The 23612-nt window shown below is 54.9% G+C and overlaps 1 protein-coding gene across 2 annotated transcripts in view; it reads right to left on the bottom strand.

Moving 5' to 3' along the window:
* CACNA1C (calcium voltage-gated channel subunit alpha1 C) overlaps positions 1-23612 on the bottom strand; it is a 475916-nt gene that overhangs the window by 71338 nt on the left and 380966 nt on the right. For both annotated transcript variants that reach the window (XM_057703176.1, XM_057703175.1), the window contains exons 14-21: positions 15370-15577; positions 14351-14471; positions 12971-13085; positions 12190-12310; positions 11845-11914; positions 6318-6450; positions 3545-3674; positions 2413-2472 (exon numbers count right to left, since the gene is read on the bottom strand). In XM_057703176.1, the coding sequence (XP_057559159.1) occupies positions 2413-2472; positions 3545-3674; positions 6318-6450; positions 11845-11914; positions 12190-12310; positions 12971-13085; positions 14351-14471; positions 15370-15577 (958 nt within the window). The remainder of the gene's footprint in view (positions 1-2412; positions 2473-3544; positions 3675-6317; positions 6451-11844; positions 11915-12189; positions 12311-12970; positions 13086-14350; positions 14472-15369; positions 15578-23612) is intronic.

The raw sequence follows: 23612 nt of genomic DNA, 5'->3' as shown, positions 1-23612 counted from the left end.
CGTGCCCGGGGCAGCTTGTCTGCAGAGCAATTCAAAAGCAAACACAGGGGAAATTGGCAAAAATAGCTCCTGCAACCTCATTCTTCCCACTTATCTCCTGAAGGAGGGGGGCACGGGGACTCGGGCACCTGTGTCCTGCAACGGTCTCCAGAAGTGGGTGGATTATATAAAGGGTTGCAGGGGAATACACTTGGAGATCTGTCCCAAAGGCCCACCGTCTGGAGGGGCTGCTGCCCTGCCTCTCAGTGGAGGTCTGGGCCCCAGAGAGTGGACCTGGTGGCTCCACGGTTCACGTTAACCGAGAGGCCCTGAGCCCTGAGGGCCGGTGAGTGTGTGTGTGTGTGTGTGTGTGTGTGTGTGCGCGCGTGTGTGTGTGTGCACGCGCGTTCGCCTGCGCACGTGTGCGCACTCAGGACGAAGCAGTGGCCACAAAAGAAAGGGTAGTGGACGCTGGAAAAACGGGCATTTATGAAAGTTTCCTGTGACATCCAGAGCACTGGGTAACCCAGTGCAGGGTCCCCCCTTTGCCCTCCTGATTTCCACCCACCCCGCTCCTGCTCCTCAGGTCCTAACCTTTGCCCAGGAAAAGCCTTGCTGGAGAGAGAAAAGGATTGGATTCTGAGCTGGGAGGGCAGGACACCCCTCCGTCCAGCCAGCACCCCTCCGCACAGCAATGCTGCTCATTAAACGCGTTTTATCTTTTCTCATTTCTACTCGTGGGTCCTGGTTCTGCCTCCCCCACCTCTAGCGACAGCCCATCACGCAGGACAACCATCCTGGTCCTACAAGCCTTTCCTGTGAAGGCTAAACGTGCCCAGGCCTTCTAACTGTCCCTGACACTGAATGCTCCTCCTACACAATGGTCGACTCTGCCGGGCAGGACACCAGGCTTGTGGGTGGGGCAGAGGGACCCGAGGGAAGGGGGTGCAGAAAGTGTCCCGGGGCTGGGCTCGATCTAGAGGCACAATCAGTAAAAGCGAGTATAAGAGGGAGAGGGTGGGCGGGAGGGAGGATGTCGCCAGGATGGTGCTTGTGAGGAGACGGAGACCTTGGAGGAAAAGGAGCACCATTGAAGCCCACCGGAGAGCTCCAGGGAGGGTTGGAGCCCTGGAAAGAGTGCGGTGTTTGTGCGTCTCCCTGAGTGTGGAGTTCAGGGAAGGGCGTCCACGTGGCCCTGGTACCCTCTCCCCACCCCTGGGGTCAGAGGGAAAACACGAGGAACGCTCCTGGTTTCCCTCTGGGTTAACGCCTGGTTAACCAGGTTAACTTGGGGGGGTCTGGACAAAAAAGGAAGGAATGTGAAAGTGACCACTCAGGTGGTATCTGGATGTGGCAGGCTGTCCTCGCCTGAAGGAGCCCGGGAAGGAGGGTCGGGGCTGCCGCACGTGCAGGGTGGGAGAAGCCCAGACCCCGGGTGGAGGCACCCAGTGGAGCGGCCCCGCCAGCTGGGGTTAGCCTGACCCCCAGGCTCAGAGACAGAACAGTGGTCACACACACTCCCCTGACTGGGAACTCACCCCCGAGGCTCAGGCGGCCTGGGAAACCTGGAAATCCTAACAGAGTAGCTATAAGTAATATATTAATTGTATATTAATGGAAATAACAAAATAAAGCTTAGGGCAAACCCCTGTCATCCCATAGCTGCTCAGGGGTGGGCTCTCCCGTGTTAGGGTCACAGGGCCGGGGCAGGGCCGGGCCCAGGGCTCCAGCCCCTCCGCCCTGGGCTCTTGGCCCACACCCAGCCCTGGAGGACACAGGTCCCTCCTCCAGCCCAGGGCAAGGCGCCAGCCAGCAAATCTTTCGGGGGTAACCCAGGGCTCAGAGGTGTCTACAGGGGTCTGTCCAAAGCCCTTGGTTGGGACACGGGCGTTGGCCCTGTGGTCACTGTCACACAGGCCTGTGTTGACAGCGGGCACCCCGAGGGCACAGGCAGGGTAACTCTGACACCCCTGAGCTTTCCCACGTTTGCTGTTTGTGTGGCATTTCCTCTGGGCAGAAGGAGGGAAGGAGGGTTCCAGCCGGGGTCAGGCATGGTTCCCAGAGGTGGTGGCGGGGCAGGCGGGGGGTGCCCGGTGCCAGGCCGGCATCCACGCTGACACTGTGCACAAGGCACAAAGTGAGGGACTTAAAATCCTCCAACTTCACGCTTGAGAGTAAAAACGAGAATGAAAGAAACAAGAGAAAAGAGGCAGAGCAGAGAAAGAGGAGGCTTTGCTGCATGCATTACCTTGAGGATAATTTCTAATGTAAAGATACTAGTGAAGACATAGTCCGCGTTGCCTAGGATCTGAAAGACAAGCACAACCGGATTAGTGGCTCCGCGTGACGGGACACCAGCAGCGTGTGTGTTAGCGACAGAGCAGAGAGCGCCAGGCCGGACAGGACAGCAGAGGAGCCGGCGGCAGGCGTTACCTTCAGAGCAATTTCAATGGTGAAAATGGTAGTGAAAACAATGTCAAAATAAAACAGAATCTGCAAAACAAAGAGACACAGGGTGGGGATGGGGCGGGGATGGGAGAAGCAGGAAGGGGAGGAGAGGTCACCAGCAGGGGAGTCACACTCCCAAACCACGGAGCCTTTCCACCTGGAGCCAGTGGAACCAGGTTAGGGGACCAGAGGCATCGACACAGCACCAGGTCCTGAGGCCCCGCAGCTGTGAGGGGAGCTTCCGGGGCTGGCTCAGCTGGTCCTCGGTCTGGTCGGGCGCTTTTCTCATTAATTCAATTTACTTACAAACACAAATCAGACCGCTGGGATGCTTGTCGAAAGGACAGCGTAGGGTCGGCTTTTCTTTGCACGATGCTTAACTCGCACTGGCGTGAGGAGCTAGCCTCTCGTGTTTGTGGGACCCTGTGCTGCTGCCGTGCCCTTTGAAGCGCGAGAGGGCGCACCCCAGGCTGGGGGCAGGCTCCGGGGTTCATGCTTTACTACGTCTCAGGTGATCAGAGCGAGACATAGTATGTCTCAGCGCCTTTTCCAGTGAGAAAGCTCTGGACCACGCAGGTTGCAGGACCCCTGGCTGGCTTGGCAGGGGGCTGGCTTTGGGCTGGTGGACTCCGCCCTTCGTGCCCACCTGGTTGAGATTTGATAAAGTTTCAAGGCCTTGAGACATGGCAGGTCTTACTCTGGCCTTTAATGTGGTTCACCGCAGCCCGGGCTGACTGCAGGGGGTCACCGAAGCCCTCCTACACGGGGGCGGCCTCATCAGAGCACCCGTCCGCCACTGCCTCCCAGGGATCAGGGCAAGGTGTAAACTGCTCAGTGACGGGGAGGTGGACCCCCTGGGGAACATCGGCGGGCAGTGGAGTCTGACGTTGCTGGTGAGGCCGGCCTGAGGCTCTGGGCCCACTGTCTCCTCCTGTGAATGGTCCTAAGATGGGTTTCCACCAAAGCTCTCATCTCTTAAGGAAACGTCTGCTGTGACTCTGACCCTGAGAGGCGGGCTGGGCTCTGGATTGAATGATGGGGTCGGGCAGCCACGGAAGCTGTGGGGCCACATTGCTGGGGCGAGGGTGGGGTGGGGTGCAGGGGACGAGGTGCGTACGTGGTTCCTGAAGGAGGTGTGCTGGACGGGGTCCTCGGCGGCCAGGGAGATGCTGCTGAGCAGGATGAAGAAGAGGATCAGGTTGGTGAAGATGGAGTCGTTGACGATGCGATGGCACTGGAGGCGGAACCTGCGGGGGGGAGGGGCGGGGGAGGGGTGGGGGAGGGGCTGTCACATGGGTTGGGGCCTCCGCCGCAGGGGAGCCACACCACCACAGCCCGCCCCACCGAGCGCCCACACACGGGGCCTCGAGGTCACATCTGAGATCTTTGAGAACCCCTACATTTCACATACTTCTGTGACGTCACCCACCGGCTTTCATTTGGGGACTTTGTTCCCCATCATTAAAAATAATGACTTTATAAGATCCACTTCACATGCTCATGTATAGGGAGCAACAGAGCCACCCAGAAGTGTGGATGCTGCGATGCTGGTTAAGCCCAGACTCTGAGGAGATGTGCTCCTGTAGCAGTAATTCAATCCCATGCAACCTCAGTACAATGACAAAGAACGACACACCTGACCCCTGGACACTCACGGTAGATCCTTGAACACCAAGAGTGTCTTATGTACTGTCTCATCTTGACAGTAGGAAGGGAGAAGGGTGTGATTATCATGTTCATTTTATAGATAAAAACACTGACACCAGGAAGGACAGGCTTGCCCAGACACAGTGTGTGCACGTGCGTGTGTGGTCAGGGCTTGAACTCAGGCCTTCAGACTTCAGCTCCTGGCGTGTGGTTGACTAAATGCTCTGAAAGACCTTACTGATGCAGAAGCACCAAGTCCTGGAAAGGACAAGCTCTTTGAGACAATTCTGGTCTCACAAGAGTTTGTTTCAAACAAACAAGCCAGTCCGCTGACCTGGGGTCTGTGTGACACGCAGCCAGGATGGGCAGAGGTACTTGAGGCCAGAGGCCAGTGGTGGCACTGCTGTTAGGAAACTTCAAGCCAGTCAGAGGTGGGGGAGAGGAGCCCAGGACCCATAGTTTGAGCCAATGCCCTCAAGGAGCATCTGGAAGAAAGCTTCCCAGTCCTAGTTTAGGTCCATGGGAATCTCACTAATTAGGATGGAGTATTGTGGTCACAGAGATCACTAAACACTCAAGAAGATAAGCCACCAAGATGGGAAATCAGAAGAAACTACAAATAAATGATTTGGACCCTCAAAGACTGTCTATATTGGAAATGTCAGAACATTATAGAACAAACTATATTTGAAATAGTTATTGCAATAAAGGACTTGACCACAAAAATGATGAATCAACCAGAAACTCAGATATAGACAGATGGAGCTGGAAAACCTAGCAACACATGCAACGGTCTGAAATGAAAAGATATAAGTTGATATAAAAACTAGTTTACATAGTAACATAGAGTTGAGAAGAGAATTAAGAAACTGGGAGATACATCTGAAGAAATGACCCAGAATTTCAACCACGAGACTAGGAGATGAAGGGTATGAATGTGTGAGATGGGAAGGACAGAATGGGAAGGTCTATCTTGTGTCTACTTGGACCAGTCGGAGAAAAGGAAGCCAAGGCAGCATGTAGAGACTATCCTGCAACTTTCCAAGAAGTAGCCGTTCTTATCCTAATCTTTAAATGTCTTTCAAGAACTGACAAAAATATAAATCCATAGACTTAAGAGGCATAACATATTCCAAGCAGGATAAGTAGAAAGAAATTCATGGTAGTAAAAGTGCACAACCCCAGAGGCAGCAGCTGATGTTAAAAGCAGCTGGAGAGACTTCCCTGGTGGCGCAGTGGTTAAGAACCTGCCTGCCAATGCAGGGGACATGGGTTCAATCCCTGGGCCGGGAAGATTCCACACGCCGTGGAGCAACTAAGCCCGTGCGCCACAACTACTGAGCCTGAGTGCCACAACTACTGATGCCTGCGCGTCTAGAGCCCGTGTTCCACAACAAGAAAAGCCACCGCAATGAGAAGCCTGCACACCACAACTAAGAGTAGCTCCCGCTGGCCACAACTAGAGAAAGCGGACACGCAGCAACAAAGACCCAACACAGCCAATAAAAAAAAAAAAAAAAAAAAGCAGCGGGAGACAAGGGGCAGATCCCGATAAAGGAACAATGGTAGAAATTCTGCCTTCACAGTGGAATAACACACCAAACACGCTGAGGCCTAAAATCTGCCAACCTGAAAGTGTGTTCACAGCAAAACTATCTTTCAAGAACAAGAAATGAAAACGATTACAGATAAACAGAGGCTCAGTGAACTGACCATAAAGAAACTTCCAAAGAATGTACTTTAGGAGGAAAGAAAATGATTGCCGAGGGATGGGCCGAGATGCATGAAAAATGGTGAACAAATAAAATGCTGAGTGGTAATAGAAGAGTAAGTTTATAAATCCAAACATACATCGTCTACACAAGTAATCATGTCTAACTTTTCAGGCTGGAAATAAAGATCGGGACCAAAACACTCATCAACCAGAACAGGTAAGGGGGGAGGGCTGGAGGAACTAAAGCAGTCTAACTATTTACCTCCTTCTATTTTGCAGGAGAGGGTTTAGGGCCTTGTTTAACTTTAGGCTTTATTATGTTAAATGTAATCACACTAAATGGAGAGAAAAACAGACCCAGGTCTTCTGACTCGCAATCCAGGGCTCTCTGCCCTAGATCCATGCCTGTTTACACAAGTTGTGGGGGCGCTGGGAGAGTCCCAGGCCCACCCAGAGGCCGGAGGGTGCTGACACCTGCTGGGCTTGCATCACGGAGAGAGCTGAGCCCCATGCCCCGCTGGCCACACACCTGTTGCTGGGGCTGAAGATGAAGAAGGCGCTGGCTTCTGGCATGGGCACCGCCTTCTCCTTCAGGTGCAGCTCGGAGAGGGGGCGCGGGCGGGGGCCCACGGGCATCTCAGGCTCCTCCTCATCCTCTTCTCCTGCAAGAAAAAAAAAAAAAAGCACCGTTCTAAATAGCTCCACGGCTCCCACCTATTTTTACCTCCGTGCTGCCTACTTCCAGACACCTTCCTACGGACGGGAATCAGACATCATCTGTATCTCGGGAAATGAAGGGGACCAACCAGGACACAGCTTTCTCCCCGTGGGCACGGCTGGAGCTGACCTCTGGCGGAGGAAGACCCCCTGACAGCACACAAGTGGGGATTGTGAGTCAGGTGACCAACTCAAACCTGTCCTGGTTTTTAAATGGAAATTCCCACCTCTCAGGAAACCCTCAGTCCCCTGCAAACCAGGATGGTTGGACACCCTAGTTGCCAGACACTAGAAAAGTGACCAGGTGAGACTGGGGCACTGCTAGGTGTCCTCGCCTGTCTAGGCTGCAGGCAGGGGAAAGGGCATGGCTTAGTTGACCTGATTCCCCAGCAAACAACCCCAGCCTTGAAAGTTCCAGGAGCTTAAAGTCAACATTCTCCCTCTTCCTGAAAACACACAAAAAAACCACACTGTGCTGTAGGGACAGTTGGGCAGTAATGCTGCCATAACAGGCCCTTCATCCAAAGGTCTAGACACAGACACCGGTTACAGAAGCACTGTGTTCTCCAGGCCAGTGGCCACACTGAATATGGACCACAGGCAGACAAGCTCACTGCCCGTGGAAGGAAACTCCATACCCTGTTCTGGTCAAAGGTACTTAAAAAATGTTTAGAAGGGGATGCAAGTTAGGAACATGGACTCTTCAGCCAACGCTTTAATCCAAATCTTGGCTCTGTTTCTTTCTGGCTGTTTAATTTAGTGTCTCTGTGCCTCAGTTTCCCCATCTGCGAGATGGGATAATAGTACATGTGTACTTCAGAATGCTGCTATTACCATCTCCACCCATGGGAGACACTCCTAGACTGTAAATTACGGTCTAGCATCTTCCTCAGTCTTGTCTTTGCCTGTTATTCCTGACCCTTTCCACTCACCTCAAACTATTCTCTGAACACTCACTGTGGTGGGTTGAGTAGCCCCCCCCCCCCACCGCCATCCATGCCCCTCAGAGCCGCAGGAAGTGACATTATTTTGGAAAGAGTGTCTTTGCAAATGTCATTAGCTGGGATGCAGTCACAGTGGACTACGGTGGGCCCTCATTCCAAGGACTGTTGTCCTTGTAAGGAGACCCACAGGGAAGAAGGACAGAGGCAGAGGTAGGGGTGAGGCAGCAGCTGCCGAGGAGCTTGGGGGGCTGTGTGGACCGGCGGAGGGGGGCTCTCCCCAGAGCCGCTGGAGGGAGCGCCACCCTGTCGACACCTGGCTTCCAGGCTCCAGAACTGTGAGAGGATGAAGTCCTGCTGTTGAAGCCCGCGTCCAGGGGGCTCCGTGAATGCGGCCCCAGCTCAGCTCTCTCCCAGCTTGACCTGCCTGTCAGCCCCTCCGCAGAGCTGTGGGTACCCCTGGCCCAGACAGCACCTTCACCTGGCTTTCCTGAGTCCCTGCGCCCAGGAAGGACCTTCCTGTGAATCCCAGCAGCACCTCTGGCCTCCTGCATCCACCGGCTCGTGGGACAAAATGGCTGACTTTAAATGTACCTGGTTCCATCTCTTCATATGCTGAAATCCCTGCAGAGAGAAACCCCACCTGGCACGTGGAAGCCTTATTTCCTGGTGATGATTTAATGTCCACACCAACACTGGCTCTGTGAGGAAGGGGACTGTGCAGCAAGTCCGATGGAGAGATTGTTCTGGGCCGCTGACCTCGTGGACCAGCCACGGCTCTGTGCTCCCTTCTGGTTACGATGAAGCCAGGTGGGGCAGAACGAAAGTGCCTGGCACAGAAAGCAGTTGTTTATCAAGCAAGAGGCGTCCAGGGCTTCTCTGGAGGACCAGCAGATCACGGGCACACGTCAGATGCCCTCCCTCGAGTAATTAGAGCTGACCAGCCGGCGATGAGTATTTTCAGCAAAAGAATGGCACACGATGGAGGACTGCGTCCAGGCTGAGGGCTGAAGCTTCCTAACCAACCTTGGCAAAATCTCCTATTAAAGCAAAATCAGTGAAGCCAGAGTGGGCCTACATCATGGCATCAACATGTGGAATTTAACTGGAGGCTCTCAGGTCCCGCTTGGCTCTGTCCTCTTTCCAGTTTTGCTCTAAAAGACCCAACGCTTTCTTATTTAGGAACATTTGAGAACAGGTATAATTGAATTCTTACTTAATCATCTGTGTTTATAGAAAAGCACGTCTGCAAGCTTTGCGGTCCCCTAAGGTCCCCGTGGAGAATCGTGTGTGCTCTTCTGCCATGCGAACGATGTTTAAGAGGAAACTACCGCAGAAGGACAAACCAAACTTGTACAGGGTCTGAAGGTTGCCAGACTGTGATGCTTTGCATGTTTGACACACGAGGAGAGAGGTGGATGGGTTAGGGAAAGTTGGGTAGAGCTCCTTCTGGGGTGGGCAGTGGACCACCCAGACTCCAGATGCCCGTGGAATCCCTCAGGGCTGTTTTCTCATCGCTGATCTTGGAGGTTTGGAGAAGCGGGGAAAGCAAGGCCCGGCTGCTTTCCAGATGCACCTCCAGAACTCAGCAGGAAAACCGTGGTGGGCATAGCTAATGCTTTGGGCCTTGCTACCCTGCCCTTCCCCACCAGGCCCCATTCTCACTGCTCTGATTCTGCTCACAGCCGGTTCAAGTCAAAATACTCTTTCTGACACCTCAGGCCCACAGCACACTGGACGCCAAGCCATAGCCTTGCCCTCAAGGAGCATCCAGGCCTCTGTGCTGCCCCAGAGTCCAGCGGCCCTAAAAGGCCAATCTGCAGAGAGCAAGGCCGGGACGCACTCCCCACACTGGGTGTCATCTCTTAGTTGGGTTAACCCAGCCCTCAGCGCCACCCTTCACGCTCCTCCTCTCTCCAGCTTCTCTGAGCAGCCGGTCCTGCCTCCAAACACCCCTGAGGGCCGCCCCCGCTACGGTGCCCTGCCTCCGCTGCCATCGTTAGGCCTGGACCACTGCACGAGCATCCTCCCTGCCCCATCCTATTCTGTTTTCACACGGCAGTCAGAGCGAGTCTTTTACAAGGTAAGTCAGACATGGGCTGAGAACATCCTGTGGTCCCCACCGCATCAGCCGGAACCCACCCCTCCATGGGGCCTGAGGGGCTGCCCCACCCCACACGTTCACTTGCTCTGCGGGCTCCTCAGCGGACAGGTGCGGCCATAACTCAAATGCGGCCCTTGGTTTTATGATCTTCTTGACGTTACCTTTCTGGTTGGTTTACTTTCTTGCTCCTTGTCTGCCTCCCACTGAAATGTGGGCCCCCGAGAACAGTGGCCTCTCTGTCCCCAATGGCCGTGTCCCGGGTGTCTGTTCAGGGCCGGGAACACAGTAGGTGCTTTATAAGCAGTTATTAAATCAATGAATGGACGTTCCCCTGGCCCGTCCAGCTATGTGTCCGTGACAACAGGATGGTCCCGAAGTAACTTCTTTCCTCTCCAACTCCCCGAACTGCAGACCCAGTCCAGACGGCCCTGCTCCACAGAACAACCCCCCCTCCGCCCCCCCGCCCCCACCACTCTCCCCTGGAGCCCCCGCAGCAGCCCAGGCCTGCACAGCATCTGGACTGAGCTACACACTCTCTGGTGTCATCGCATCACATTTTTTTTCACATAGACTTGTTAATTTTAAGTCCTTAGTGACTCTTAAGAACATCTGTATGGTGAGTCAAATAAATGAATCGATTAGATAAAAGCACCCTCTTGGCATAAAGCTTTCCTTCCCGGGTGAGGCGATGTTTCTAAAACATAGTGTATACAAAGCTGGGAGGCTCCAACCACGCAGCGAGCTTTGGAGGTTAAACCAGGAGGGGAGGCCCGACAGGCCCCCACTGGGCAGCATGGCCTCTCTGTGGGAACCAGGAACAGGCCCCTCTTACAGCGGGTCTCACGATTAACAAAACCTTAAAATCAGTTAGTTCCCTATCCATATTCAGTTTTCCCCGATTACCTAAAAAATGTCATTTTAAAGTTTATTTGCTCATTTAGGATCCAGACAAGACCCGCCTGCTGCATTTGGTGGCTATTTCTGGTGTGTTTTTGAAATTCTGTAACAGTTTCTGCCCAGAGGGCTTTCAGGCTTCAAAAGGTTTGGTGGGCGGCACCCGGACACCCTCTTGTCGCCCTTTCTGTAAGAGTCCCAGGAAGGCAAATCCCCTTTCCTAGCGGACAGACCACAGAGGGAAGAGGAAAAGGAGGCTCGGTTGTGAGCGCAGAAGGTTCTCAGCCTCCCGACCAGGCTGTGACCCAACACAGCCCAGCTGCGCAGGGAGGGGTGTCAGCGAGACCCACAGTGCCTCGATGGTGTGTCGTGACTTTGAACTTGAAGCGGGGAAAACACCCCCAATTCTAAGGCTTCCCTGGTGACGCAGTGGTTAAGAATTCGCCTGCCACTGCAGGGTACATGGGTTCAATCCCTGGTCTGGGAAGATCCCACATGCTGCGGAGCAACTAACACGTGCGCCACAACTACTGAGCCTGCGCTCTAGAGCCTGCGAGCCACAACTATTGAGCCCACATGCCACAACCACTGAAGCCCACATGCCTAAAGCCTGTGCTCTGCAACAAGAGAAGCCACCACAATGAGAAGTCCACACACTGCAACAAAGAGTAGCCCCTGCTCTCCACAACTAGAGAAAGCCAGCGCACAGCAACGGAGACCCGACACAGCCAATAATAAATAAATAAATACATACATACATACATAACAAAAAACAAAACAAAACCCAATTCTAGGTAGAAGGAGGACAGGCCAGGGCTCACAAAGGGAGTGGTTTCCTGACGCAGGGAAGTGGCTCCTGATATGAAACCCTCTCCCAGGGGCCTGTCTGCCAGTTTACGGCTCAGATGGCAGACGGGACATTGAGTCTGCAAAAGCTCTTCTTACAAAAGACCTGAATGCACCCTGCAGTGCGGGGAGCGGGCGTCTGCAGTCGTGGCCACACTGTGCTCAGCACCGTCTCCCGCGTGAGGACAGGACAGATTTGGGATTTACTATGATTATTAAGTGAGCAAGATACTGCAGCATATGTTATCCTAATAAGTTATGTAACTTAATAATGATTTTACAACATAGGCCATAATAAACCTTTAATGTATACGGAATCCAGCTTCCCAAAGACCCAAAGGCACCACTCAAACACGATGTCGTCAATCTTCTGTTACTATTATGAGGAAGCCAGGAACAAAGCTCCCCCCAGAGGATAACCGGCAATGCGGCAGCTGAGCCGGGGGAAGCTCCCAGGGCCCCTGGCTCGTGGGGGAGACGGGGACCCGCATGCGGCTTTTGAGTCAGGTGTCTACCTGCAGCCCCCACCCTCTGGCCAGGCAGCTGGCTGGTACCTGCGGTTTCCGGGTTGGGGTAGGAACTCTTGTCCTCATTCTCGTTGGGCTGGAGGTCGTCCATGTGGATCTAGGCAGCCGAGGGAGAGGAGGAGGGTCCCGTTAGAGAAGGTCCACGGCTTTAGAAGCTTCGGGTAGCCTTGAAATCGCCCCCAGTCTAGGCTGAGCGGTTCCTTTGCACGCGTCCCGCAGGACGCCAGCAGGAGGCTGGCCCTCCTTCTCTCCACACCCAGCTCTGCTGTCCACTGTCCCTGGCTCTACTCCCCCCGGCCTCTCCTTCCCCCTCCCTCCCCCGGCGTCTGGCTCGGGAGGATGCACCCTCCTCCCTGGGCGGTGGCCCCTCACCTTGGTGGCAGGTGGGGACTCTCCATCCGCCGTGATGGATTTCAGCTCAATTTTCTCCTCTTTGGCCTCCTCCACGGCCGGCTTCTCCACAACCTCTTGTTTCTTCTCTGGGCTGGCCGTCCTGGCCGGTCAGTGGGAGAGAAAAGAAAGGGATGTTGACTGGAGTGATAGAGACCTGCCCTGTGGTCCACTGGGGGCCAGGGGGGCAGACTGCCAGGGCCTGGGCCCACTTGCCTTCCAGGGCCCCTGCCTTGTTGCTCAATCACAGGGGCGCTGGGCCTCGCCCGGCTCTGTCCCCACCTGGCTCTGTCTGACACTCAGTTGATGTGTCCAGCTTCTCAGCGGCTCTGTCCCCACCTCACCCAGAGAAAGTTTCCTGGAGAACCCTGCTTGGTACCCAACAGATGTCCGTGTAGACAAAGATGAAGACAGTGTGCGGCCCTGGATTGTCTTCTCATCACTCTTCAGCTGGAGCTGGACTTCTCCGAGTGGCTGCCTCCCCGCCATCCTTTACTCCCACCACCTGCCATGATCTCTCATCTCAAAAGAGGACCCCCCAACTTCCTGGACAGGTAGGGAAACACAGCACCTTCCCAGAGGTGTAATTCACGGTGGTCCCTGAGCCATGCCCAGGAATTAGAGGAGAGGCCCAACTCATGTAGGGAGACCCCAACCCAGCCACCTTCTAGGAGGGATGGCCAGGCAGGGCCGAGCCTCTCCCGATGGGATCGGCATCCTGGAGCTGAGCCCGGTCCGGGGCTGGGGAAGCTTCTCGGGTTACCTGGCCAGCTTCCTTCTCTCCTTCTCTTCTTCCTCCTCCTTCTGGGCAGAGGTGAGGCTCTCAGCGTCAGCCAGGTTGTCCACGGCAATGGCCAAGAACACATTCAGTAGGATATCTGTTTGTGTCCATTCTTAAAGAAAACGACCCTTGGACTTGGGGTTGTGGGTGGGCACAGGGGCCGGGAGGGTGCAGGACGTGCGGGGGGTGGAGTTCCCCACAGGGAGGGGCTCCGAGCCCAGTGAGCCCCACTTTCCCTCCCCATTGCCGGGGACAGGGAGGCAGGGAGCCCGGTCTCGCTCTTTAATTGCCGGGTTTCGATACCGCTTCCCGCAAGAAGACTGCCCATAACTGACATTGTAAACAGCGCTGCCTCCAGCGCCATGTGGCACAGGGTGGTCATTACCGCTGCCAGGAGATGCCTGCTCGCCCTGCCCACTCCTGCCGTGACCCTGTTCAGACAGAGGCCCCTAGAGGTCTGCCGCGCTCCTAACTGCAGTGGAGTTTGCCCTTTCTTCTCCCCGCAGTCCAGACTCGGACGCACGCACCGTGGGTCAGAGAACCAGATCAGAGCCAGTCCAGCGAGGGGTTAACACTGGTCAGGCCCGCCTCCACCCCAGGCCCCGGGCAGCTCCGGTTCACAGGGGCAGGTGCGGGGCTTGGCCCTGCGAAGGGTGGCAGGGGCTGGCTGTGTGTTACCCTCTTCAGCCTCTCCAGGCTCATTAGGTCAGAGGCACTGCTATTTATTTCCACCCTGTTTCCAGGACATTAGGTGGACAGCCCTGGGTGTGCCTGAGGCCGCCCGCTGGGCTCCGGGGCCAGGTCTTCTGTGATTCTACTTTACAAGTCCCTCTGCACGAAACCCCGTGGGGACAGGACAGGGAGAGGGGCTCCTGTGGCCCAGGACCAGGGAACCTGCCCGTGGCCTGTCCGGTTCTGCCTGCGGCTAATGTTCCACAGAGAGGCTTCGGAAAGAGGCACACTGGCCCGGGAACAGGGCAACAGGTGGAGGTCACTTCAGGGGTGGATGCTTGTCCTCCCAGGGCAGGGGCCCGGGCCAGGGCAGTGGCGGGGGGCCTCACGGCAGGTCTGAGTGACTGCAAGCACAACACCAGGGGGCGCTGCTCGCCTGGACTGTGCGAGGACAGGCTCCTGGAGTCAGAGGCTTGGGGATGGACTCCTTTCTCCCCCTCTCCCCCACCGGGCCCAGGCTCCCGGCTCCCACCCAGACCCGCCTGCGCCGCTAAGGTGGTCTGGGCTGGACACGGGCCTTTCCCTGCTCCCCGGGACCGGCTGGGCACACCCACTGGCATGGAGTGTAGGCTGAGGGGTGAGGCAGCGGGGCGGCGGGAGGGGCAGCGGGGAGGCCGGAGCAAAGGATACAGTTCCCACAGATGAAGAGGATGATGAAGTAAATACAGACTAACATCCCTGGAAAAGAGGGGCCGCCATAAGCCATGATCCCATCATACATCACCGAATTCCAGTCCTCCCCGGTCAGGATCTGAATGACACAGTCCCACCAATAAGGGACACAGCGTTAGACCAACAGCAAACCCGAGACTCCCCTGCCCGGCCCCCTGAGAGACAGAAACGTCTGACATCTCTCTCCTCCTCCCCCGCCTCCTGCTTCCCCCCTCCCGCCCCCATTCTCCTCCCGGGGCTCTGAGCTGTGACCCCCGAAAGTCCAGCCCTCTCCTGAGCCACAGCGTGTGGCCACCGGCACAAATTATTTGATCAACTAAAAGAGCTTCCTGGGCAAAATACCTCCTCCCACACCCAGGTACAGTGCTTGGTGGCTGACCCTCGGGTCAGGGTTAAGGCATCAAGGGGAGCGTGTTCACTGAGGGGCCACAGGGTCCCCCAGTTTTCCCCAAGCATAAGGACTTTGGGTACCACCTTTAAGATTTTGGCAACATCCACTTATTATTCAATTTAATCTGTAAATCGATCGACTTTTAAACGTAGATGCTACTTTAGCTTGGCCCTAAGCCAACATATCTATGAAGTCACAAATTCAGTGGTAGTCGTATTTTCCTGGGGGCAAACGTGCTGGGTAGGAAGGACACCCGCCACCCTCCCCTCCCCTCCCAGCAAGAGCCGTCTGCTTTCCTCTGTTGATCTTTTGGGCTTTCATGTAGAATGTATTTGAATAAAGGTTTCCATGGCTAAGAGACAGTTTTTAAGCTGCTTAGTTGGATCTTTTTTTCCAGTGGTCCATCTAACAGCGGAATTCCATGAGGATTGGGGGTGAGTAGCTACACACTGTCCTGGGCTCCTGTGGCCGACCTGGTCTGGCTCTGGCTGCCCCTTGGGAGCGAGCGGGAAGCTCCTTCCTCCCTCCGCCCCCCACCCCAGCACCCTCCCTCCAGGTCACAATCCCAGCAGAGAAGAGTCCATACCTGAAACACGGTGAGGAGGGACTGGGGGAAGTTATCGAACGTGCTCCTCCGGGTCTGCATCTCATCAAAGTTGAACTTTCCCCCGAAGAGCTGCATCCCCAGGAGGGAGAAGATGATGATGAAGAGGAAGAGCAGCAGCAGCAGGGAGGCGATGGAGCGCACGGAGTTCAGCAGGGACGCCACCAGGTTGCTCAGGGAGTTCCAGTACCTGGGGACCAGCGGGGGGTGGGGTTGGTCTCCATCACGTCTCGCCCCACCCACACACCCGCCAGGGGCTTTGAGACCAACTGCCACTCCCTCCTCTTTGCCCTTTCCTTGGGGCAGCATGGTGGTGGGACTCGGCTGTCCAGCTCACAATTAGAGTGTGAGTGAGTTAGTTCAGGGACCCAAGAGTCAGGAGCCTGGTTCTGACCCAGCCCTGCAAGTGCCTTTGGCCAAGTTGCTCAACCTCCCTTCTTTCGCCCAGCCCCCCAACCTGAAAAAATAGGGGCAGTGATAGCACGCACTTCATTACAGTATTGGGAGGACTACATGTGATAACAATGTTTAAAAAGCTACCCCTCTCTGAGCAACAAAATAAAACACAAACAAATGGGACTACATCAAACTAAAACACTTCTGCAAAGGAAACCATTAACAAAGTAAAAAGACAACCTACAAAATGGGGAAAAAATACTTGCAAGCCATATATCTGATAAGAGATTAACATCCAAAATATAAAGAATTCATACAACTCAATAGCAAAAAACAAAGAAAGAACATCCCAAATAATCCGATGAGAAAATGGACAGAAGACACCTGAATAGACGTTTCTCCAAAGACATACGGAACTGCCAACAGACACTTGAGAAGATGCTTAACATTCCTAATCATTAGGGAAATGCTAATTAAAACCACCTGTTAGAATCCCTATCATCAGAAAGACAAGAGATAAGTGTTGGTGAGAACATGGAGAAAAGGGAACACTTGTGCACTGTTGGTGGGAATGTAAGTTGGTGCGGCCCCTGTGGAAAACAGCATGAAGCATCCTCAAAAAAATTAAAAATAGAACTACCATACGATCCAGCAATTCTATTTCTGGGAACAGATCCAAAGGATATGTCCCCTCTAGCATTACTCATAATAACCAAGACATGGAAACAACCTAAGTGTCCATGAACGGAGAAATGGATAAAGAAAATGTGGTGTACATATCTACAATGGCATATTATTTACCCATAAAGAAGAAGAAAATCTTGCCATTTGTAGCAACATGGATGGACTTGAGGGTATTATGCTAAGTGAAATAAGTCAGAGAACGACAAATACCGTATGACCTCACTTATGTGTGGAATTGAAAAAATACAAAACCAGACACAAACAAACAAAATCCGCCACCAAACTCACGGAAAAGGAGATCAGATTTGTGGTTACTGGAGGTGGAGGGTGGTGGGGGGGGAATTGGAGGAAGGTGGTCAAAATGTACAAACTTCCAGTTATAGAAAAACAAATACTAGGAATGTAACATATAGCATGATGACTGTAGCCAACACTGCTGTGTGCTATATATGAAAGTTGTTAAGAGAGTAAATCCTAAGAGTTGTCATCACAAGGATAATTTTTTTCCTTTTTTATACTGTATCTCTATGAGATGATAGATGTTAACTAAACCTATCGTCATAATCATTTCACAATGTACATAAAACAAACCATCATGCTGTACACCTTAAACATAGACACTGATGTGTGTCAATTACTTCTCAGGAAAACTAGAAAAAATATAATTACAACTCAACTTAAAAAAGAAAGACCCCAGTACAGGGCCTGGCACACAGATGATAAAAGTAATTATTGCTATCACTACTGATCTTTAGACAAAAAACACATTAAACTTTTTTCCTAGAACGCAGCCTTCAGCCCAGCCCAGGCATCAGTGGGGTCACCCATGGGTGAGGGTGGGCTGGGACGCCCTTGGGTAAGAGAGCGGGCATGGTTTACTGAGGTTTCCCAAATTCGTTCTGTCCAAAGCGTTGGTATTCTAAAAAGCCTCTCTTCTGAAGATTCTGACTTAATAGCTGTGGTTTGGGACCCAGAAGTCTGTTTTTAACAAGGATCCCAGAGGATTCTGATAAGCAGGCAGCTTGGGAAACCCCAGGTTGCAGCAAACCCACCCCTCCCACAGGGACGGGCCTGTGGCTGGCGGGACCCTGCCTCTCTCCGCTGTCAGCACAGACACCCTTCACCGTGGGGATGGCTGGGGAAAAGTCCTCTCTTGGGAAAGTTGTGGGGGGCACGAATGGCTGCTGGAAGGGGCTTGGGAGCCTGGGATAGGGTCTATTCAGGGTGAGGAATGCACTGCAGCAAAAGGGACATGGCCCCAGCTGGCCAAGTGTATCTCACTTCCCGCAGCACCACCCTGCCCAGCTGCCTTCCAGGTCACGACCTTGACCTCCTCCACTTAAGATATTCCCAGCTTCTCACCAGGGCAGACAGGGAATTGTTTCCGCTGCTCAAGACAGTGCCGTGCAACCCACCCCTCCTGCAGCCTGGCAGCTGCACCCCAGCCCAGGCACCTCTCTCTGCAGAATGGCTCCATATTAAGTGACAGAAGCAGATGGGCCAACAGTTTGGGTGTAAACACGAACGTCCCCCCAGCCTGGAGTCCTTCACGCTCCTTTCTCCTTCAGACTCAGCCTTGCTCCACCTCTACTCTGCCTGCCAGCCACACGTCCTCTGCTTGCAGGATATTAATATACATTTATTTGCATCTGCTCTAGAAAGGCTCTTACGTGTTCCTCATTTGTGACCGACTCATCTCATCCAAATAGGCTTGAGTTCCTAAGGGCAGAGGCCAGAGGCTTTCCTTCCACCTCTTCCATCTCTGTCCTCAAATAAATTCCGTCCAACCCAGCACATGTGACAGGCTGCCTGGCCCTGGTCGGCTAGAGGTTGTACTAACTGTTCTTAAAGGAGGGAGTCAGAGAGCCTCTGTGGGGCTAGAACACCCCCCGCCCCCTTACACTTAAAGTTCCCAAACCTGCCTGGAGATGACGCGCTGAGGACAGGGAGCGGGACCATTTTCTAAATGCCGACTCCCAGGCCTTGCCTGGAACCGTGAAATCACCGTCCTGTGAGCACCTGACCCCTGTCAGCAAGCCAGCATCTAGGAACCGAAACTCTGGAGAATACTTGTAATGAGCATGTCCAGCTGTATAGGTGGAGGTGGAGACAGTGTCTGCACGGGGTGAAGGTCACAGAGGCCCTAAAATGCACAGAATACTCTGGGAAAGTCTTAATGGCCATAAAAGTTTGGTGCCTTAGTTTTCCTGAGGCCCGTGGGTGTGAGGGGAATAGACCAGCCTAGCACTGAGGTTCAGAGCTGTCTGCCGGCCACAGGCCCAGGGGCACCGGCAAAGGAGGCCCCAAACCTGAGAGGGAAAGTCACCGCGGAGGGGTGGGAGTGGGGGGTGCAGACCAGGGCGAGCGGGAGGAGGCCGTTGGGCCTCGGTTGTGGGGAGGCAAGGCTGTGATGGAGAATGGGCCGTGTCATCCGTCGTGGGGCGAGGGAAGAGCACCTGGGAATGCCGGGTGGAGGCAGCCTAGAGGGGCTGGCCGGCTGAGGGCAGGGACTCCGGTCAGAAGGGACAACCTCTTCCCCTGCTCCCTCTGTCCTGAAGGGTGCCGGGACGTCTCTCAGTAGATGGGGGATTCTCAGCACGAGATGCTGGCATGACAGGGCCCCCAAGGCCCACCCCGCCGCAGTAAAGCACAGCTGCCGTCTGCGGCTTGAGCCCAGGCTCTCGGGGCCGCCCTTCGGGCCCCCTCGCCCCCACAGCAGCCACCCTGTCCTCGGAGCCAGGCTCCAGCCCCTCCTGGCCCCTGCCACCCAGGCCAGCGTCGCCCCTGTCCTGCCCCCCACCCTCTCCAGCTGCTCACCCCACGGCCCAGGTGAGGAGCTGCAAACGCACAGAAGAGGGGTTTGCATTACAGAAGGTGTCAAACAGATAACAGGAATGAATGAATGACAGAACTAGCTGGTGATTCAGGTACAGACCGTCACGGGTGGAGGGTCTCTGGGGAGCAAGGTGTTCACAGGCCCCAATATCTCTCCATGGATGATTCCATAATCACAGAGGGAAAGGGCCCCTTCACAGAGAGCAACCCAGCAGACACCCGTGGCCGCGTTCCGACTCTCAGAATCCCCAATAACGGGACACACAGGCTGTGTACCTCCTGGCACCCTGTGGTGGGGCCACCGACCCCTCCTCAGCCCAGCAGCAGGAGGCCCTCCAAGGCCCCGCCCGAAGCCCCATAGGCCCTGCGGACGGCATCTCTCCGCACACCCCCAGTCTCCCCAGAGAGGCTGCAGCCTGGCCCCCTCACGGTCCTGCCTGGGTCCCCACCACTGACCAGCCTGGTCCTGGGGTCTGCAGGGCTCACTCCTTCAGTCCCCCAGGCCCCGCTCAACGTCCTCCTGGCGGCCCCCCTGTCCCCAGCCTGCACTTTACACACTCATCACCTCCGGGGGAGGGGGACCGTCCAGAGACCAGTGCTTGGAGCACAGCAAAAGGAGGTGCCCCGGGAGTGTTTCACTGGATGAAAATATGAATCTTACTTACACGTGACACCTTTGTACTTATTGGAGGGAAGGTGAGGGGATGGGTGGGGGTGACACAGACTCCTGTGTGTTTGGCGCAGGGCGTGGGGAGTGGTTCGCACACTCACCCGAGTCACACCCACTTTGCCCAAAGGTGAGGAACGGCCCTGCCCCTGCCCGTCCATGTCACTGCTGATTCGGTGGCTTCCCTAGTTCTGGGGGTTCCTGACCTTCCCCTGCCAGACCATGCGCCACACTGTCCGGTGGCAGGAGGACAGACTGGTGGTTTCCAGAGGCGTGGGGTGGGGGACGTGAGCGAATTGGGGAGGGGGGTCAAAAGGTACAAACCTGCAGTTATAAAACAACTAAGTCCTGGGGATGTGACATACGGCATGGTGACTGGAGTTATTAACACTGTATTGTATGCTGGAAAATTGCTAAAAGAGTAGATCTTAAAAAGTTCTCATCACAAGGAAAAAATTTGTCACTGTGTGTGGTGTTGGATATTAACAAGACTTGCGGTGGTGATCAGTTCTTAATATATAAAAATATGGACTCACGATGTTGTTCACCTGAAGCTAATATAATGTTATATGTCAATTACAGTGGACCCTTGAACAACACCGGGATTAGGGCGCTGACCCCCCGGAGGCTGAAAATCCAAGTATAACTTGACAGTTGGCATTCTCAAATCAAACCAACCGTGCATTGTGCAGACCCGCAGTGTGAAAAAATCTGCATGGAAGTGAAGCCTCACAGTTCAAACCATGTTGTTCAAGGATCAACTGTATGTCTTAATTCAAAAAAAAAAAAGGAAAAAAAAGAAAAAGTCTATTTTGCATCAGTTTGCTGCATAGAAATGAGGGCTGCCCTACCAGACAGCACAGTGATCATGAGTCTCCCCCGGGGTCAGCATATCCCCTGGGGGCTCAGAACTAGTGGCCACAGATCCAGGGCACCTGCCAGCCTTGGTTCACGAGACAGACCTTGCCCAGGTACCCCAGCCCACCTGCTCATGGACACACCTGGGTTGAGAGGACACTGCCCTTGGGCCAGGTCGTGGATGTGGGTGCTGTTTGCGTTCCACCTCCTGTTGCTTCCTGTCCGGCAGGACAGGGTGGAGGTCCCCGTGGCCGGATTGCCGCCTGCCCTCTGTCCCTTTGGAGCAGGACTCACAGAGCAGAGCTGGTGCCAGTGGCCTGGCATCCTGAGGGACCCCGCTTGCTGGATGGAAGGCTGTCCATCCCTATGTGCACTCCCTAAAAGACCAACTCGGGGATCAGTGCGGGGATGCTGTGGGGCTCAGAGGAGACAGCTGGACTCTGGGGCCTGGCTGGCCTTGGTGGACGGCAGGGAATAGGGTGGGTTCTCATCAACACTGATATCAAAGCAGCTTGTAGGTGCAGGTGGCAGCCTCCGGGCACGGTGATGGGAAGGCCCTGCAGCTCCTGCACCTCTGTCCTCCTTGATGTCAGTCTGGTCCTGATGGTGTGACCACTGTGGCCCCCTACCCGCCGTGTCCCACTACCTCTAGGAAGGTTGGCAGGTGGTGAACTGGAAGAGTTGACGGCATATTCATCACTGATGGGGGCTTTTATCTTAATTGATTAAGACTGAAACAGACACACTCACAACGCCAAAAAAGAAAGAGCTTTGGGATAAAAGCGGGCACCGGCAGAACAAAGGACTTAAGTCTTGAACCCTGTAGGGAAACGGGGGAAAACCAAGCCCCCCTTCTTCAGAATGACACCCATGTGTGTCCACGTGCACAGGAGAATCCTCCAGCATCGGGGGCCAAGGCCCCCGAAGCACAGGCCACTCAAGAGATTCACCACCTCTGCCCAGTCACCTTTGGGGTCAAGGTCTCTCTTCAGCCCTCCTGCGGCTCTAAGTCATTCTCCGCAAGAGTGTGTCCCACCCACCCGCCCCCTCCCACCCACAGCAGGCACGAGCGAACGCGGGTTTTGCCCCATCACTTTCATTGCTACCAAAACTCCCTCGCTTGCGTCAGTTTTGTCCCCTCCCCTCTGCCTCCTGGTCTAAGTGCCACCACCTGCTCAGGGGACTTTACCTGCATCTGGCTCCCCGCTCTGTCTGCCTCGGGTCTGGTCCCCGTGGAACTCTCCCGTCCCCTGACAATGGAACGAGGCCGGGCCTCGCTTGCACTGGAACTGTTACCTCGTGAACCTTTGCTTCAAAGAGCTCAGGGCCACCCTCTGCGTTCTGGGCTCAGAGCAGAGCCCCACGCCTGCTATAAATAAAAGATCTTCAAGATAATGGTACTCACAGCTCTGGGAGCTCTGCAAATGCCTCCCCCTCCCTCAACCCCCAGCCTCTCTGGTCATCACTAAATTTATACCTGTCCTGACTGTTCTTGTCCCGAGGAGCAAAAAGAAACCGTCTCACTGCTGGTGGCCCTGATCTATTGTGATGGAGCGTTTCAAAGCAAACGCCACGTGCTGAGTCTGTGGGGGGGGCTGCTGTCCCCCCGTTCCCGAGGGCGGGAGTGGGCAGGAGACACGGTCTCGGGAGAGAACCTGGGGAAGCAGGTGGGTCCACTGAGGGAAAAGCTCAGCCCCTCCCCGAACAGCCATGGGACACGGTGGGGACCAAGGCCCACCTCAGGGAAGTCGGGCCCTGGTCCCGTCAGACTCACCAGAGCCTGGATGGACGCGGGAGGCTGAACGGGCATTTACTGGGCCAGGAGGAGCCGAACGGAGCTCCAGACCTCGGCGGTCAGGGTCTCGGATGGCCTGGGGCTCGAGGCCAAACCTGCCAACTTAGCTCCTGCTGTTCCCCACCCTGCCCTCCATCCCAGGGGCCGGACGCACAGTTATGTCTTTCACGCTAGGGGCAAACCCCGCCTGGGTAACAAACTCAAAGGCCCTGTCTCCCCTGTTTGCATCAGAGGCCTCGATCACACAGGGAACAGGACCCCCGTGGGGGCTGTGAGCTGATCATGCTGGCAGGGCGGCATGGCCCTGACCGTGGGATTTAGGAGGTGCTCCCCTGAGCCTCTCAGAGTCCCCTAGTCGGCCCTGCGGTTGTGTCGGGGTGAGACAGGGAGCCCAACGTCATCCTCCCCCATCTCCTTAATCCCCGAGAATAAGCGTCCTCCTTGCTGCAGACTGGCCTGCAGGCTCTGGCGTCCGAGCTGCCTCCTCCACAGGCCCCCAGCCTGGGAACTGGGCAGACGCCAAAGTTACCTTTATAATAGTGGCCTGTAAGGAGCTCAGAGCCTTCCTGGGGCCCTGAGAGGAAGGGAGGCTAGAGGGTGGGGGGAGGGTCTGATGCTCACAGCCAGGCTGGCAGGGACGGGCAGACAGTCAGAGACTGGAGGATTTGCAAAAGGCTCGCACCTCCAGGCTGTAGGCCCCCCGCATGGTCACGATTCTCCAGGGAGTCTGTCTGTGCTGAGTCAGTCTGATCTCACATCTCGGGGCGGGGGAAGGGAGCCTCCGGGAGGAGCAGTAGGAGAAAGAGGATTCAGGGTTTAAAAGATAAAACAGCAAGGGCTGGAGAGACAGCCCTTGATGCACGTAAAGACCAACTGTATAAAAAACAGCCCTTGGTGCACGTAAAGACCAACTGCGTAAAAAAATGAGATGCAATTAGTACATTGGAATCACATCCAGATCTACTCCAACTCAAGCTCTTCTTTTTCCCC

The sequence above is a fragment of the Hippopotamus amphibius genome, chromosome 12 (genome assembly GCF_030028045.1).
Source record: "Hippopotamus amphibius kiboko isolate mHipAmp2 chromosome 12, mHipAmp2.hap2, whole genome shotgun sequence".
NCBI lineage: Eukaryota > Metazoa > Chordata > Mammalia > Artiodactyla > Hippopotamidae > Hippopotamus > Hippopotamus amphibius.
Note: the sequence above shows the minus strand (reverse complement) of the source record. Positions and strands in the feature narration are given on the sequence as shown.